At 46.5% G+C, this 16,924-nt stretch overlaps 1 protein-coding gene across 1 annotated transcript; it reads left to right on the top strand.

The window, feature by feature from the left end:
• The first annotated feature begins 11,534 nt into the window (after positions 1–11,534).
• On the top strand, positions 11,535–16,459 carry LOC138651977 (nonsense-mediated mRNA decay factor SMG9-like). The gene is made up of 4 exons (XM_069742639.1): positions 11,535–11,633; positions 11,896–12,021; positions 15,088–15,235; positions 15,407–16,459. Exons 1-4 carry the CDS (start codon positions 11,582–11,584, stop codon positions 15,483–15,485), a joined length of 405 nt encoding a protein of 134 aa, XP_069598740.1. The 5' UTR covers positions 11,535–11,581; the 3' UTR covers positions 15,486–16,459.
• Positions 16,460–16,924: the final 465 nt, after the last annotated feature.

Raw genomic sequence — 16,924 nt, 5'->3', positions numbered from 1 at the left:
TCCTGAAAAAATGTTCCCATTATAAGAAAGTGGGTCTCCCATAGTGTTTGCCTATGCATTGAATGCAAGGCCTGCCCTGCACCAAAGTAACACGCACCCCAATAAGCCTTGGAAGAGGCATAGAGGTGGGCCTCCTGAAAATAATGTTCCCATTATTAGGAAGTGGGTCTCCTATAGTGTTTTCCTATGCAGTGAATGCAGTGAATGCAAGGCCTGCAAAAAATTAGGAGGCACTCCAATGCCCTGTGAAAGAGATGTGGAGGAGGGCCGAATAAATAAATGTTCCTATTATAAGCGAGCAAGTCTCCTATACTTGTAATGCCCATACACTAAGTGTAAGGGCTAACAAACATTTTCCCCTGGGGGTACACTTTTTTTTAACTTAATTAGTTATGGACATCATAAACACCCTTGCCAAAATTTAGAGTGACTGTTGCATCACAGAATATATTCACCCTCATGTCCTAGTGGTGGTGCAGGATGTCCTCCTAAGAATCTATTATCAATTTAAAGGAGCAAGTCTCCTATGCTTGTAATGCATATACACTAATTGTAAAGGCTGACAAACATTTCCCCCTGGGGGGTGCACTTTTTTAAATTATTTACGGGCATCATAAACACCCTTGCCAAAAAATAAAATGACTGTTGCATCACGGAATACGTTCATCCTTGTGTTCTAGTGGTGGTGTCTGAAGAGACGTGGAGGATGTCCTCCTAAGAATCTATTCCCAATTAACCCCTTTACCCCCAAGGGTGGTTTGCACGTTAATGACCGGGCCAATTTTTACAATTCTGACCACTGTCCCTTTATGAGGTTATAACTCTGGAACGCTTCAACGGATCCCAGTGAATCTGACATTGTTTTCTCGTGACATATTGTACTTCATGACAATGGTAAAAATTCTTTGATAGTACCTGCGTTTATTTGTGAAAAAAACGGAAATTTGGCGAAAATTATGAAAATTTCGCAATTTTCCAACTTTGAATTTTTATGCAATTAAATCACAGATATATGTCACACAAAATACTTAATAAGTAACATTTCCCACATGTCTACTTTACATCAGCACAATTTTGGAACCAAAATTTTTTTTTGTTAGGGAGTTATAAGGGTGAAAAGTTGACCAGCAATTTCTCATTTCTACAACACCATTTTTTTTTAGGGACCACATCTCATTTGAAGTCATTTTGAGGGGTCTATATGATAGAAAATACCCAAGTGTGACACCATTCTAAAAACTACACCCCTCAAGGTGCTTAAAACCACATTCAAGAAGTTTATTAACCCTTCTGGTGCTTCACAGGAATTTTTTGAATGTTTAAATAAAAATGAACATTTAACTTTTTTTCACAAAAAATTTAATTCAGCTCCAATTTGTTTTATTTTACCAAGGGTAACAGGAGAAAATGGACCGCAATCATTGTTGTACAATTTGTCCTGAGTACGCCAATACCCCACATGTGGGGGTAAACCACTGTTTGGGCGCATGGCACAGCTCGGAAGCGAAGGAGCGCCATTTGACTTTTCAATGCAAAATTGACAGGAATTGAGATGGGACACCATGTTTCGTTTGGAGAGCCCCTGATGTGCCTAAACATTGAAACCCCCCACAAGTGACACCATTTTGGAAAGTAGACCCCCTAAGGAACTTATATAGAGGTGTGGTGAGCTCTTTCACCCACCAAGTGCTTCACAGAAGTTTATAATGTAGAACCGTAAAAATAAAAAATCATATTTTTTCACACAAATTATCTTTTCGCCCCCAATTTTTTATTTTTCCAAGGGTAAGAGAAGAAATTGGACCCCAATAGTTGTTGTACAATTTGTCCTGAGTAAGCTGATATCCCATATGTGGGGGTAAACCACTGTTTGGGCGGATGGGAGAGCTCGGAAGGGAAGGAGCGCCGTTTGACTTTTCAATGCAAAATTGACAGGAATTGAGATGGGATGCCATGTTGCGTTTGGAAAGCCACTGATGTGCCTAAACATTGAAACCCCCCACAAGTGACACCATTTTGGAAAGTAGACCCCCTAAGGAACTTATCTAGAGGTGTGGTGAGCACTTTGACCCACCCAGTGCTTCACAGAAGTTTATAATGCAGAACCGTAAAAATAAAAAAATCATATTTTTTCACAAAAATTATCTTTTCGCCCCCAATTTTTTATTTTTCCAAGGCTAAGAGAAGAAATTGGACCCCAATAGTTGTTGTACAATTTGTCCTGAGTGCGCTGATACCCCATATGTGGGGGTAAACCACTGTTTGGGCGGATGGGAGAGCTCGGAAAGGAAGGAGCGCCGTTTGACTTTTCAATGCAAAATTGACAGGAATTGAGATGAGACGCCATGTTGCGTTTGCAGAGCCCCTAATGTACCTAAATAGTAGAAACCACTCACAAGTGACACCATTTTGGAAAGTAGACCCCCTAAGGAACTTATCTAGATGTGTGGTGAGCGCTTTGACCCACCAAGGGCTTCACAGAGGTTTATAATGGAGAGCCGTAAAAATAAAACAAAAATTTTTTCCCACAAAAATTATTTTTTAGCCCCCAGTTTTGTATTTTCCCGAGGGTAACAGGAGAAATTGGACCCAAAAATGTGTTGTCCAATTTGTCCTGAGTGCGCTGATACCCCATATGTGGGGGGAAACCACTGTTTGGGCGCATGGGAGGGCTCGGAAGGGAAGGAGTGCCATTTGAATGCAGACTTAGATGGAATGGTCTGCAGGCGTCACATTGCGTTTGCAGAGCCCCTAATGTACCTAAACAGTAGAAACCCCCCACAAGTGACACCATTTTGGAAAGTAGACCCCCTAAGGAACTTATCTAGATGTGTGGTGAGCGCTTTGACCCACCAAGGGCTTCACAGAGGTTTATAATGGAGAGCCGTAAAAATAAAACAAAATTTTTTTCCCACAAAAATTATTTTTTAGCCCCCAGTTTTGTATTTTCCCGAGGGTAACAGGAGAAATTGGACCCAAAAATGTGTTGTCCAATTTGTCCTGAGTGCGCTGATACCCCATATGTGGGGGGAAACCACTGTTTGGGCGCATGGGAGGGCTCGGAAGGGAAGGAGTGCCATTTGAATGCAGACTTAGATGGAATGGTCTGCAGGCGTCACATTGCGTTTGCAGAGCCCCTAATGTACCTAAACAGTAGAAACCCCCCACAAGTGACCCCATATTGGAAACTAGACCCCCCCGGGAACTTATCTAGATGTGTTGTGAGAACTTTGAACCCCCAAGTGTTTCACTACAGTTTATAACGCAGAGCCGTAAAAATAAAAAATCTTTTTTTTCCCACAAAAATTATTTTTTAGCCCCCAGTTTTGTATTTTCCCAAGGGTAACAGGAGAAATTGGACCCCAACAGTTGTTGTCCTATTTGTCCTGAGTACGCTGATACCCCATATGTTGGGGTAAACCCCTGTTTGGGCACACGGGTGAGCTCGGAAGGAAAGAAGCACTGTTTTACTTTTTCAACGCAGAATTGGCTGGAATTGAGATCGGACGCCATGTCGCTTTTGGAGAGCCCCTGATGTGCCTAAACAGTGGAAACCCCCCAATTATAACTGAAACCCTAATCCAAACACTCCCCTAACCCTAATTCCAACGGTAACCCTAACCACACCTCTAACCCTGACACACCCCTAACCCTAATCCCAACCCTATTCCCAACTGTAAATGTAATCTAAACCCTAACTGTAACTTTAGCCCCAACCCTAACTGTAGCCCTAACCCTAGCCCTAACCCTAGCCCTAACCCTAGCCCCAACCCTAACCCTAGCCCTAGCCCTAACCCTAGCCCTAACCCTAGCCCTAACCCTAGCCCTAACCCTAGCCCTAACCCTAACCCTAGCCCTAACCCTAGCCCTAACCCTAACCCTAACCCTAGCCCTAACCCTAACCCTAGCCCTAACCCTAGCCCTAACCCTAGCCCTAGCCCTAACCCTAGCCCTAACCCTAGCCCTAACCCTAACACTAGCCCTAACCCTAGCCCTAACCCTAGCCCTAACCCTAGCCCTAATGGGAAAATGGAAATAAATACATTTTTTTATTTTTCCCTAACTAAGGGGGTGATGAAGGGGGGTTTGATTTACTTTTATAGCGGGTTTTTTAGCGGATTTTTATGATTGGCAGCCGTCACACACTGAAAGACGCTTTTTATTGCAAAAAATATTTTTTGCGTTACCACATTTTGAGAGCTATAATTTTTCCATATTTTGGTCCACACAGTCATGTGAGGTCTTGTTTTTTACGCGACGAGTTGACGTTTTTATTGGTAACATTTTCGGGCACGTGACATTTTTTGATCGCTTTTTATTCCGATTTTTGTGAGACAGAATGACCAAAAACCAGCTATTCATGAATTTCTTTTGGGGGAGGCGTTTATACCGTTCCGCGTTTGGTAAAATTGATAAAGCAGTTTTATTCTTCGGGTCAGTACGATTACAGCGACATCTCATTTATATCATTTTTTTATGTTTTGGCGCTTTTATACGATAAAAACTATTTTATAGAAAAAATAATTATTTTGGCATCGCTTTATTCTCAGGACTATAACTTTTTCATTTTTTTGCTGATGATGCTGTATGGTGGCTCGTTTTTTGCGGGACAAGATGACGCTTTCAGCGGTACCATGGTTGTTTATATCTGTCTTTTTGATCACGTGTTATTCCACTTTTTGTTCGGCGGTATGATAATAAAGCGTCGTTTTTTGCCTCGTTTTTTTTTTTTTTTTTCTTACGGTGTTTACTGAAGGGGTTAACTAGTGTGCCAGTTTTATAGGGCGAGTCGATACGGACGCGGCGATACTAAATATGTGTACTTTTATTGTTTTTTTTTTTTTTTATTTAGATGAAGAAATGTATTTATGGGAATATTTTTTTTTTTTTTTCATTATTTAGGAATATTTTTTTTTAATTTTTTTTACACATTTGGAAAATTTTTTTTTTACTTTTTTACTTTGTCCCAGGGGGGGACATCACAGATCAGTGATCTGACAGTTTGCACAGCACTCTGTCAGATCACTGATCTGACATGCAGCAGTGCAGGCTTCACAGTGCCTGCTCTGAGCAGGCTCTGTGAAGCCACCTCCCTCCCTGCAGGACCCGGATCCGCGGCCATCTTGGATCCGGGACCTGGAGCAGGGAGGGAGGGCGGCAAGACCCTCGCAGCAACGCGATCACATCGCGTTGCTGCGGGGGTCTCAGGGAAGCCCGCAGGGAGCCCCCCTCCCTGCGCGGTGCTTCCCTGCACCGCCGGCACATCGCGATCATCTTTGATCGCGGTGTGCCAGGGGTTAATGTGCCGGGGGCGGTCCGTGACCGCTCCTGGCACATAGTGCCGGATGTCAGCTGCGATAGGCAGCTGACACCCGGCCGCGATCGGCGCCGCTCCCCCCGTGAGCGCTGCCGATCGCATATGACGTACTATTGCGTCCTTGGGAAGTAGGGCCCACCCCCCATGGACGCAATAGTACGTCTGATGGCAGAAAGGGGTTAAAAGGAGCGGGTCTCCTATACTTGTATTGCCCATACACTAAGTGTAAGGGCTGACAAACATTTCCCCCGAAGGAATACTTTTTTTTATTTTTATTATTATTTACGGGCATCATAAACACCCTTGCAAAAAAATAGAGTGGCTGTAGCATCACGGAACACGTTGACCCTGGTGATCTAGTGGTGGTGGATGATGAGGATGAGGAGAAGGAGGATAACACCAAATAGCCAAAATCAGGAAGCGTGTACCCATGTGTGGGTGTGAAAGGTGCATGGGAATATACCTCCCAAAAAAAGACACTGCATTGGAGTTTATGCTTTGCTGTTATCATTCGAAGGTGTAGAGAAGTCTGGCCCAATCCAGCCCTTGTTCATTTTTATAAGAGTCAGCCTGTCAGCATTTGCAGTTGACAGGCGGATGCGCTTATCAGTTAAAATCCCACACCGGCGCTAAAAACCCGCTCTGACAGAACGCTAGCAGCAGGGCAGGCAAGGACCTCCAAAGTGTAGAGAGCCAGTTCATGCCACGTGTCCAGCTTGGATACCCAATAATTAAAAGGCACAGAGGAATCACAGAGGACGTTTGCACGATATGCAAGGTACTCCCTCTCCATTTTCCAAAACATTGCACTTCTTGTGACAGCACCCCTTGCCTCAGGGCCAGGGCGATGGGAGGGACTGAGAAAACTCTCCCAGAACTTTGCCATTGTTCCCCTGCATCTGCTGAATTGTACTTGTGTCTTTCTCACCTGTACTCCTTGGTTGTCCAACGAAACAATTACCATACTGGGAACTATACAAATATTTAGTGAACATGAATTCCCTTAACCCCTTAGCGACCGCCGATACGCCTTTTAACGGCGGCCGCTAAGGGTACTTAAACCACAGCGCCGTTAATTAACGGCGCTGTGGAAAAAGTAAATAGCGCCCCCCAGAGTCGGATTTTCTCTGGGGTCTCGGCTGCCGGGGGTAGCCGAGACCCCAGAGAACATGATTCGGGTTTTTTTTTACCGACCCCGCATTTGCGATCGCCGGTAATTAACCGTTTACCGTCGATCGCAAAAAAAAAAACGCGATCTCTTTTTAATTTCTCTGTCCTCCGATGTGATCGCACATCAGAGGACAGAGAAAAGGGGTCCCAGATAGCCCCCCGATACTCACCTATCTCCCCCGGTGCTCCTCATGTCTCCCGGTGGGCGCCGCCATCTTCAAAATGGCAGGTGCATGCGCAGTGCGCCTGCCGGTCGGCACCGGTGGACTCTTTGGGGTCTCGGCTGCCAGGGGTAGCCGAGACCCAAAAGAACATGATCAGGGTCGGTTTTACCGACCCCTGTTTTGCGATCGCCGGTAATTAACTGTTTACCGGCGACCGCTAAAAAAATCAAAGTGTAATTCTCTGTCCTCTGATGTGATCGCACATCAAAGGACTGAGAAATAGGGGGATTCGGGGACCCTATCATACTCACCTGTTTCCCTGGATCCTCCTGCTGCTCCTCCTGGCTGCCGGGGAAAAGAAAATGGCGGGCGCATGCGCAGTGCGCCCGCCATCTATCGCCATCTGCCGGCCGACAGGAGAAGAGCAGTTGGGGCTAAAATTAGGGTTAGGGCTAGGGTTAGGGCTAGGGTTAGGGCTAGGGTTAGGGCTAGGGTTAGAGCTAGGGTTAGGGCTAGGGTTAGGGTTAGGGTTAGGGCTAGGGTTAGGGTTAGGGCTAGGGTTAGGGCTAGGGTTAGGGTTAGGGCTAGGGTTAGGGCTAGGGTTAGGGCTAGGGTTAGGGTTGGGGCTAAATTTAGGGTTAGGGTTGGGGCTAAATTCAGGGTTAGGGTTCTTTCACACTTAGGTCGGTACGGGGCCGTCGCAATGCGTCGGCCCGACATACCGACGCACGTTGTGAAAATTGTGCACAACGTGGGCAGCTGATGTAGTTTTTCAACGCATCCGCTGCCCAATCTATGTCCTGGGGAGGAGGGGGCGGAGTTACGGCCACGCATGCACGGTCAGAAATGGCGGACGCGACGTACAAAAAAAGTTACATTGAACGTTTTTTGTGCCGACGGTCCGCCAAAACACAACTGATCCAGTGCACGACGGACGCGACGTGTGGCCATCCGTCACGATCCGTCTGCAATACAAGTCTATGGGCAAAAAAACGCATACTGCGGGCACATTTGGAGGATCTGTTTATTGTCCAAAACGACGGATTGCGACGGATGCCAAACGACGCAAGTGTGAAAGTAGCCTTAGGGCTAGGGTTAGGGTTGGGGCTAAAGTTAGGGCTAGGGTTGGGGCTAAAGTTAGGGTTAGATTTGGGGTTAGGGTTTCGATTAGAGTTGGTATTAGGGTTAGGGTTGGCATTAGGATTACGCTTGGGATTAGGGTTAGGTTTGGGATTAGGGTTAAGGTTAGGGTTGTGATTAGGGGTGTATTGGGATTAGGGTTAGGTTTGAGGTTAGGGTTGAGATTAGGATTAGGGGTGTGTTGGATTTAGGGTTTTGATTAGGGTTATGGTTAGGGTTGAGATTAGGGTTGTTTTGGGGTAAGGGTTGTGATTATCGTTAGGGTTAGTGATTAGGATTATGGATCGGGTTGGGATTAGGGTTAGGGGTGTGTTGGGGTTAGGGTTGGAGCTAGAATTGGGGGGTTTCCACTGTTTAGGTACATCAGGGGGTCTCCAAACAAGACAGCCAATTTTGCGCTCAAAAAGTCAAATGGTGCTCCCTCCATTCTGAGCTCTGCCGTGCGCCCAAACAGTGGGTTACCACCACATATGGGGCATCAGCATACTCGGGATAAATTGGACAACAACTTTTGGGGTCCAATTTCTCCTGTTACCCTTGTGAAAATAAAAACTTGGGGGCTACAAAATCTTTTTTGTGGAAAAAAATATATTTTTTTATTTTCACGACTCTGCATTCTAAACTTCTGTGAAGCACTTGGGCATTCAAAGTTCTCACCACACATCTAGATAAGTTGCTTGGGGGGTCTAGTTTCCAAAATGGGGTCACTTGTGGGGGGTTACTACTGTTTAGGTACATCAGGGGCTCTGCAATCGCAACATAACGCTCACATACCATTCTATCAAAGTCTGCATTCCAAAACAGCGCTCCTTCCCTTCCGAGCTCTGCTGTGCGCCCAAACAGTGGTTTACCCCCACATATGGCACATCTGTGTACTCGGGATAAATTGGACAACAACTATTGCAGTCCAATTTCTCCTGTTACCCTTGGGAAAATAAAAACTTGGGGGCTACAAAATCTTTTTTGTGGAAAAAAAAATATTTTTTATTTTCACGACTCTGCATTCTAAACTTCTGTGAAGCACTTGGGCATTCAAAGTTCTCACCACACATCTAGATAAGTTCCATGGGGGGTCTAGTTTCCAAAATGGGGTCACTTGTGGGGGGTTTCTACTGTTTAGGCACATCAGGGGCTCTCCAAACGCGACATGGCGTCCAATCTCAATTCCAGACAATTCTACATTGAAAAAGTAAAACGGCACTCCTTCTCTTCCAAGCTCTGCGGTGCGCCCAAACAGTGGTTTACCCCCACATATTGGGTATCGACGTACTCAGGAGAAATTGCACTACAACTTTTGTAGTCTAATTTCTCCTGTTACCCTTGTGAAATTAAAAATTTGGGGGCAAAAATATCATTTTTGTAGAAAAAATGCGATTTTTTTATTTTCACGGCTCTACGTTATAAACTTCTGTGAAGCACATGGGGGTTCAAAATGCTCACCACACATCTAGATAAGTTCCTTAAGGGGTCTAGTTTCCAAAATGGTGTCACTTGTGGGGGGTTTCCACTGTTTAGGCATATCAGGGACTCTCCAAACGCGACATGGCGTCCAATCTCAATTCCAGCCAATTCTACATTGAAAAAGTAAAACGGCACTCCTTCCCTTCCAAGCTCTGCGGTGCGCTCAAAAAGTGGTTTACCCCCACATATTGGGTATCGACGTATTCAGGAGAAATCGCACAACAACTTTTGTGGTCTAATTTCTCCTGTTACCTTTGTGAAAATAAGAATTTGTGGGCGAAAAGATCATTTTTGTGTAAACAAAAGCGATTTTTTATTTTCACGGCTCTACGTTATAAACTTCTGTGAAGCACTTGGGGGTTCAAAGTGCTCACCACACATCTAGATAAGTTCCTTAAGGGGTCTAGTTTCCAAAATGGTGTCACTTGTGGGGAGTTTCCAATGTTTAGGCACATCAGGGGCTCTCTAAACGTGACATGGCGTCCGATCTCAATTCCAGCCAATTCTACATTGAAAAAGTCAAACGGCGCTCCTTCACTTCTAAGTTCTGCGGTGCGTCCAAAAAGTGGTTTACCCCCACATATGGGGTATTGGCGTATTCAGGAGAAATTGCATAACAAAATTTATGGTTACATTTCTGTTTTTACACATGTGAAAATAAAAAAAATGGTTCTGAATTAAGATGTTTGCAAAAAAAAGTTAAATGTTCATTTTTTCCTTACACATTGTTTCAGTTCCTGTGAAGCACGTAAAGGGTTAATAAACTTCTTGAATGTGGTTTTGAGAACCTTGAGGGGTGTAGTTTTTAGAATGGTGTCACACTTCGTTATTTTCTATCATATAGACCCCTCAAAATGACTTCAAATGTGATGTGGTCCCTAAAAAAAAATGGTGTTGAAAAAATGAGAAATTGCTGGTCAACTTTTAACCCTTATAACTCCCTAACAAAAAAAAAATTTGTTTCCAAAATTGTGCTGATGTAAAGTAGACATGTGGGAAATGTTATTTATTAACTATTTTTCATGACATATCTCTCTGATTTAAGGGCATAAAAATACAAAGTTTGAAAATTGCAAAATTTTAAAAATTTTCGCCATATTTCCGTTTTTTTCATAAATAATCGCAAGTAATATCGAAGAAATGTTACCACTAACATGACGTACAATATGTCACGAAAAAACAATCTCAGAATCAGCGGGATCCGTTGAAGCGTTCCAGAGTTATAACCTCATAAAGTGACAGTGGTCAGAATTGCAAAAATTGGCCCGGTCATTAAGTACCAAATTGGCTCTGTCACTAAGGGGTTAAGTCAATTGTTATATGACAATGCTATGCAGGCTCTAAGTTATTGTTACTGCAAGGTGACTGCCTTAAAAATCACTAAAGTGCCGATGTGCTTAGGTGCTTATTTGTATGCCAGAATTTGGCGGCCAAAATCCACTATGGAAGTGCTAATATATATAAAGGTGTAATAAATACAAGACTGCTTCTTTGGCTCAACCTCACTGGAAGGTCCCTTAATGGTCACCTTAATAGTCCTGCACATACTCGGTTAGAATGTTACGATGGTAAGTATAAAATGTAAAAGCATATTCACCTTGCTGAAGCACACACAATGGAAAACCCCTACGCGCGTTTCGATAGTATCTTCGAAACGCGCGTAGGGGTTTTCCATTGTGTGTGCTTCAGCAAGGTGAATATGCTTTTACATTTTATACTTACCATCGTAACATTCTAACCGAGTATGTGCAGGACTATTAAGGTGACCATTAAGGGACCTTCCAGTGAGGTTGAGCCAAAGAAGCAGTCTTGTATTTATTACACCTTTATATATATTAGCACTTCCATAGTGGATTTTGGCCGCCAAATTCTGGCATACAAATAAGCACCTAAGCACATCGGCACTTTAGTGATTTTTAAGGCAGTCACCTTGCAGTAACAATAACTTAGAGCCTGCATAGCATTGTCATATAACAATTGACTTAAAATAGGTTATTTAACCAAAGAGAAATATGCATGTCAGGCATTATTATTAAGCACATGTCAATTGTTGTTCTTTTGGATTGGAGGTACATGTACAATTGTTGTATTTTATGTGTTTTTTATAAAGTTGTTTCTTATGGACCAATAAAAATTTATATTTTTGAACTAAAACATTCTGAGCCCTGAATAATATTCTTGGGGGCCTTTTGGGTGATATAATACTGAACCAATAGGAAATCAATTATTATCCTTTCACCTGATTTCTATTTAACATTTATGTTTTTTTTTAGTGTTTCTACAGAATAAAGCAAAAAGAGAAGATTTCTGTCCCCGATCCTTGAAGCAGATGAACCTGGTGGTTGACAAGCTGATGTTTCACTCACAGCTTCACTACAAAGGTAACGGACGCCATAGACTGATACCAGAGACGGCGGACGTAGTCCTGAACCCAGCGCTGAGGCCGGAGAATGAGAATATGGGGAAAATATTGTTCTGCCCTCCTGGCCGGACACATGAAGAACCAGAGCTCATCTGAGCAATGAATCCCCTGCGGCTCCCACAGTCCAGTGCAGTGAGGGACAGACGTGGCACCCGGGCCATGTCTGCAGGGTGATGTGTGCCTAATGTCACCCTCCCTATAATTGCTCTCTTCTCTTTAAGGCACTGTCTCCATGTTGGACTGCAACATTTTCCCTGGATTATCCTATGATTTCCTGGAATCGAAGGTGAATTTATTTTTAATACCAACCATGGAGAATGATACTGATGAGACCGTGTCCAAATCAGGTACGTCACTGCCCACTCACAGATATCTATCACACTATTCTTGGTTTCTCATGCTCTTTCTCACGCTGTCACTTTCACTGCCTTTAGTGATGAGCGAATATACTCGTTGCTTGGGGTTTATGGTAATGCTTGGGGTTGCTTGGTATTTATTTATGATTGCTCAGAGATTTAGTTTTCATCCCGGCAGCTGAATGATTTACAGCTACTAGGCTGCTTGATTACATGTGGGGATTCCCTAGCAAACAGGCAACCCCCACATGTACTCAGCCTGGCTAATAGCTGTAAATCATTCAGCTGTGGCGATGAAAACAAAATCTCCGAAAACACTAACAAATACTCGGTCACCTGAGCGTGCTCTAGAAACCCCGAGCAACGAGTATACTCGCTCATCACTAGAAGCCTTTCATTTTCTCTCAGTAGCTCCCTCTCTCCCTCACCTTCTCTGTTCAGGTGCGCCCGTTTTCCCTCTCTTCCCTTCTCTCTTGTGTTGCTCGCCTTTTCCCTCTCTTCCCCCTCAATCGCCTTTTCACCTTCACTCGCCTTTCCCCCCTCGCTCGACTTTTCCCTCCCTTCCCCCTCAATCGCCTTTTCACCGTCCCTCGCCTCTACCCTCTCTTCCCCCTCGCTCGCCTTTTCCCTCTCTTTCCTTCCCCCCCTCGCTCGCCTTTTCCCTCTCTTCCCCCTCGCTAGCCTTTTCCCTCTCCCCCCCGCTTGCCTTTTCCCTCTTCTCCCCCTCGCTCGCCTTTTCCCTCTCTTCTCCCCCCTCGCTCGCCTTTTCCCTCTCTTCCCCCCATCCCTCGCTTTTTCCCTCCCTTTCCCCTTCTCAACTTTTCCCTCTTTCCCACTTAGTCACCTTTCCCCTCTTTCCCACTCACTCACCTTTCCCCTCTCTTCCCGTTCAATCGCCTTTTCACCCTTACTCGCCTTTTCCCTCTCTTCCCCCTCACTTGCCTTTTCCCTCTCTTTCCCTTCTCGCTCGTCTTTCCCTTCTCGCTCGCCTATTCCCTCCTCGCTCGCCTATTCCCTCTCTTTACCCCTCGCTCGCCTTTTCCCTCTCTTCCCCCTCGCTTGCCTTTTCCCTCTTTTTCCCCCTCGCTCGTCTTTCCCTTCTTCCCTCCTCGCTCGCCTATTCCCTCTCTTTCCCCCTCGCGCGCCTTTCCCTCTCTTTCCCCCTCGCTCGCCTTTCCCTTCTTCCCTCCTCGCTCGCCTATTCCCTCTCTTTCCCCCTCGCTCGTCTTTCCCTTCTTCCCTCCTCGCTCGCTTATTCCCTCTCTTTCCCCCTCACTCGCCTTTCCCTCTCTTTCCTCCTCACTCGCCTTTCCCTCTCTTTCCCCCTCGCTCGCCTTTTCCCTCTCTTTCCCCCTCGCTCGCCTTTTCTCTCTCTTCCCCCCCCCCCCCCTCGCTCGCCTTTTCCCTCTCTTCCCCCCCCCCTCGCTTGCCTTTTCCCTCTCTTCCCCCCCCTCGCTAGCCTTTTCCCTCTCTTCCCCCCCCCCTCGCTCGCCTTTTCCCTCTCTTCCCCCCCTCGCTTGCCTTTTCCCTCTCTTCCCCCCTCGCTTGCCTTTTCCCTCGTCTCCCCCTCGCTCGCCTTTTCCTTCTCTTCTCCCCCTTGCTCGCCTTTTCCCTCTCTTCCCCCCCCCACTCGCTCGCCTTTTCCCTCTCTTCCCCCCCCCCTCGCTCGCATTTTCCCTCTCTTCCCCCCCTCGCTCGCCTTTTCCCTCTCTTCCCCCCCTTGCTCGCCTTTTCCCTCTCTTCCCCCTTGCTAGCCTTTTCCCTCTCATCCCCCTCGCTCGCCTTTTCCCTCTCTTCCCTCCTCGCTCGCCTTTTCCCTCTCTTCCCCCTCGCTCGCCTTTTCCCTCTCTTCCCTCCTCGCTCGCCTTTTCCCTCTCTTCCCCCCCCCCTCGCTCGCCTTTTCCCTCTTCCCCCCCCTCGCTCGCCTTTTCCCTCTCTTCCCCCTCGCTTGCCTTTTCCCCCCTCTTCCCCCTCCCTCACCTTTTCCCTCGCTTGCATTTTCCCTCTCTTCCCCCCCATTGCTCGCTTTTTCCCTCCCTTTCCCCTTCTCAACTTCTCCCTCTTTCCCACTCACTCACCTTTCCCCTCTTTCCCACTCACTCACCTTTCCCCTCTCTTCCCGTTCAATCGCCTTTTCACCCTTACTCGCCTTTTCCCTCTCTTCCCCCTCGCTTGCCTTTTCCCCCTCGCTCGTCTTTCCCTTCTCGCTCGCCTATTCCCTCTCTTTCCCCCTCGCTCGCCTTTTCCCTCTCTTCCCCCTCGCTTGCCTTTTCCCTCTTTTTCCCCCTCGCTCGTCTTTCCCTTCTTCCCTCCTCGCTCGCCTATTCCCTCTCTTTCCCCCTCGCTCGCCTTTCCCTCTCTTTCCCCCTCGCTCGCCTTTCCCTCTCTTTCCCCCTCGCTCGCCTTTCCCTTCTTCCCTCCTCGCTCGCCTATTCCCTCTCTTTCCCCCTCGCTCGTCTTTCCCTTCTTCCCTCCTCGCTCGCCTATTCCCTCTCTTTCCCCCTCGCTCGCCTTTCCCTCTCTTTCCTCCTCACTCGCCTTTCCCTCTCTTTCCCCCTTGCTCGCCTTTTCCCTCTCTTCCCCCCCCCTCGCTCGCCTTTTCCCTCTCTTCCCCCCCCCTCGCTCGCCTTTTCCCTCTCTTTCCCCCTCGATCGTCTTTTCCCTCTCCTCCCCCTCGCTCGCCTTTTCCCTCTATTCCCCCATCGCTCGCCTTTTCCCTCTGTTCCCCCTCGCTCGCCTTTCCCTCTCTTCCCCCTCGCTCGCCTTCCATTCTCCGGGCGGTGCCGCCACCTTTCCTCTCACAGCACTCTTGGGTTCTCTCTGCCTCACACACTCCATCACATTGTCTTTCGCACACCCTCACGCGCTCTTAGCAACCTCACACTCGTCTTCATTTTCTCTCTATTCCCTTTTCTCCCTCTCTTTCTTGTCTCCCCTTTCGTTCCCTTTCTCTCTTCTGTCATTTTGTCCCCTTCCTTTCTCTGGTGCTGGCTTAGTGACGTTTTGTCTGTTTAGTTACTAAAACTTTATGTATATTTGTGTTTGTTTTTTTTCCAGGGTCAGGAGGAAATGCTGCTCCTCCTCTGCTCCTGCCGGGTTATAAGGGGCACCCCAGCTTCCACACCATGATCAGTAAGCTCCGCAGCCAGATGATGTCCATGTCCCGCCCGCAGCTGTCACACACTATCCTGACCGAAAAGAACTGGTAAGGAGCCCGCTGAGCAGCAGTCGCGCCCCCTAGAGGCCGTGCAGGGACCTGTCACATATCTCGGGCTTACTTTCTTAGTATTAATGCCCATGAGCGCTGTCACTACAGGTCAAACTCAACAGGATTTTTTGTATCCTTCTTAGTTTTAAAATATTTTTCCTTGTTTAGGTTCCACTACGCCGCTCGTATCTGGGACGGGGTGAAGAAGTCATCGGCTCTTTCTGAGTACAGCAGATTACTGGGCTAGGAAAGACTGGCGGAGCCTCGGTGGGTGCGGACTTTGTGCGCTCTGCTTGATAGACAGGACCTAAGGCCAGAAGTCACAACGTGAGGAGTCTGGGATACGGATTCCTACCAGCAGGACACGACTCGGAGGACTCTGAAGTTACGGCCATCGATCGAGGCAGCGTGACCAAAGATGGCGGTACAAGTCCACTTGTCTGTACCAGTAAATCGCCTGCAATAGACGAGCGCCGGTATGTGATAATCTGTACTGATCACGAGACGTTGTAAATACCTTCCACAGCTGTCGGGGGGCGCCACTTATCCCAGCGATGATGATGGACAATAAAAATGCAACAACCTGAACGAGCGGTATATGTAACTTACAGAAATCAGTTCTGTTCTACACGGATGGACACGGGATGGAATTTTTTTTTCCCGATGCTTGTGGAATTACGTTAAGACTGACAGCTCCAGAACCATACATTTCCACTCACCAACTGTTGAGGAACTATAACGCCCAGCACTCCTCGGTAAGCATCAAAGTATATCATGGTGGTAGTTAGAGTATCTACGTCTGTATAAAGCGTCACCTCTATTGTCCTGAAGCCGAGTTACATGGTGGATACTCTCCCAAAGCATTCACCATTTTGCCGGATTCCCGCACACCTCTGCCGCCTTCAGATGAAGGAGTACCAATATACTTTGTCCTGATCCGGGGTGACAGCGTTCTCGCCCCCAAAAGCTGCTGAAACAGTTCTGCTAAATGTTGTCAACTCTATGAGTGCCGGTCCAGTCACTAAGAAATCATGAGAAGTGTAAATGCAGCTCTGGATGTAACTGGAGAAGACTTACAAGGCTCTGATGATCCGGGGAAGAAGTCTGATATATACCATGTCACAAGCTATTTAATAGGTGGGTGGCGGGACAAGCACAAATATGTCCGTATCGGGGGATCATTCAAGCCATGTCCCACTCAACTGTTTTTTTTTTTTTTCTTTTTTTGAAGAGCATCTTTAATTTTTCGATGTAGTCCCATCTTGAAGTGCAGCAGATTACTGAGGGTCATCGTTCTGAGACTAAAAAACAAAAAAAGCATTTTTACGGGGTTATTCCTAAAAGAGCATAGTGAAGTACTTGCTGATCATTGGAGGATTGATCGCTGGGACCTCCAGCATTCACAGTGTTGGCGATCTGGAAACGGGATCTACAGCCCCGTTCTGTAGTGCATGTGCTCTTGCTCCTCATCTACTCCATTCATTGTCTATGGGACTGACATATAGCTGAGCGATGTACTCCGCAATCCCATAGACAATGATTCTTGCAGAGCATGCACACCTCCACTGCAGGTTAGCAGTTTGACCGTCAGCAAGCATCAAGTTATCCCCTATCCTGTTTTGAGAATAACCCTTTAACTTAATTTTCTTTTTTTTTTTTTAAATAAAGATTAAAACTTCTTAAACT

This window comes from Ranitomeya imitator, chromosome 10 (genome assembly GCF_032444005.1).
Source record: "Ranitomeya imitator isolate aRanImi1 chromosome 10, aRanImi1.pri, whole genome shotgun sequence".
Taxonomy (NCBI): Eukaryota; Metazoa; Chordata; class Amphibia; order Anura; family Dendrobatidae; genus Ranitomeya; species Ranitomeya imitator.
This window is presented reverse-complemented; position numbering and strand designations above follow the sequence as displayed.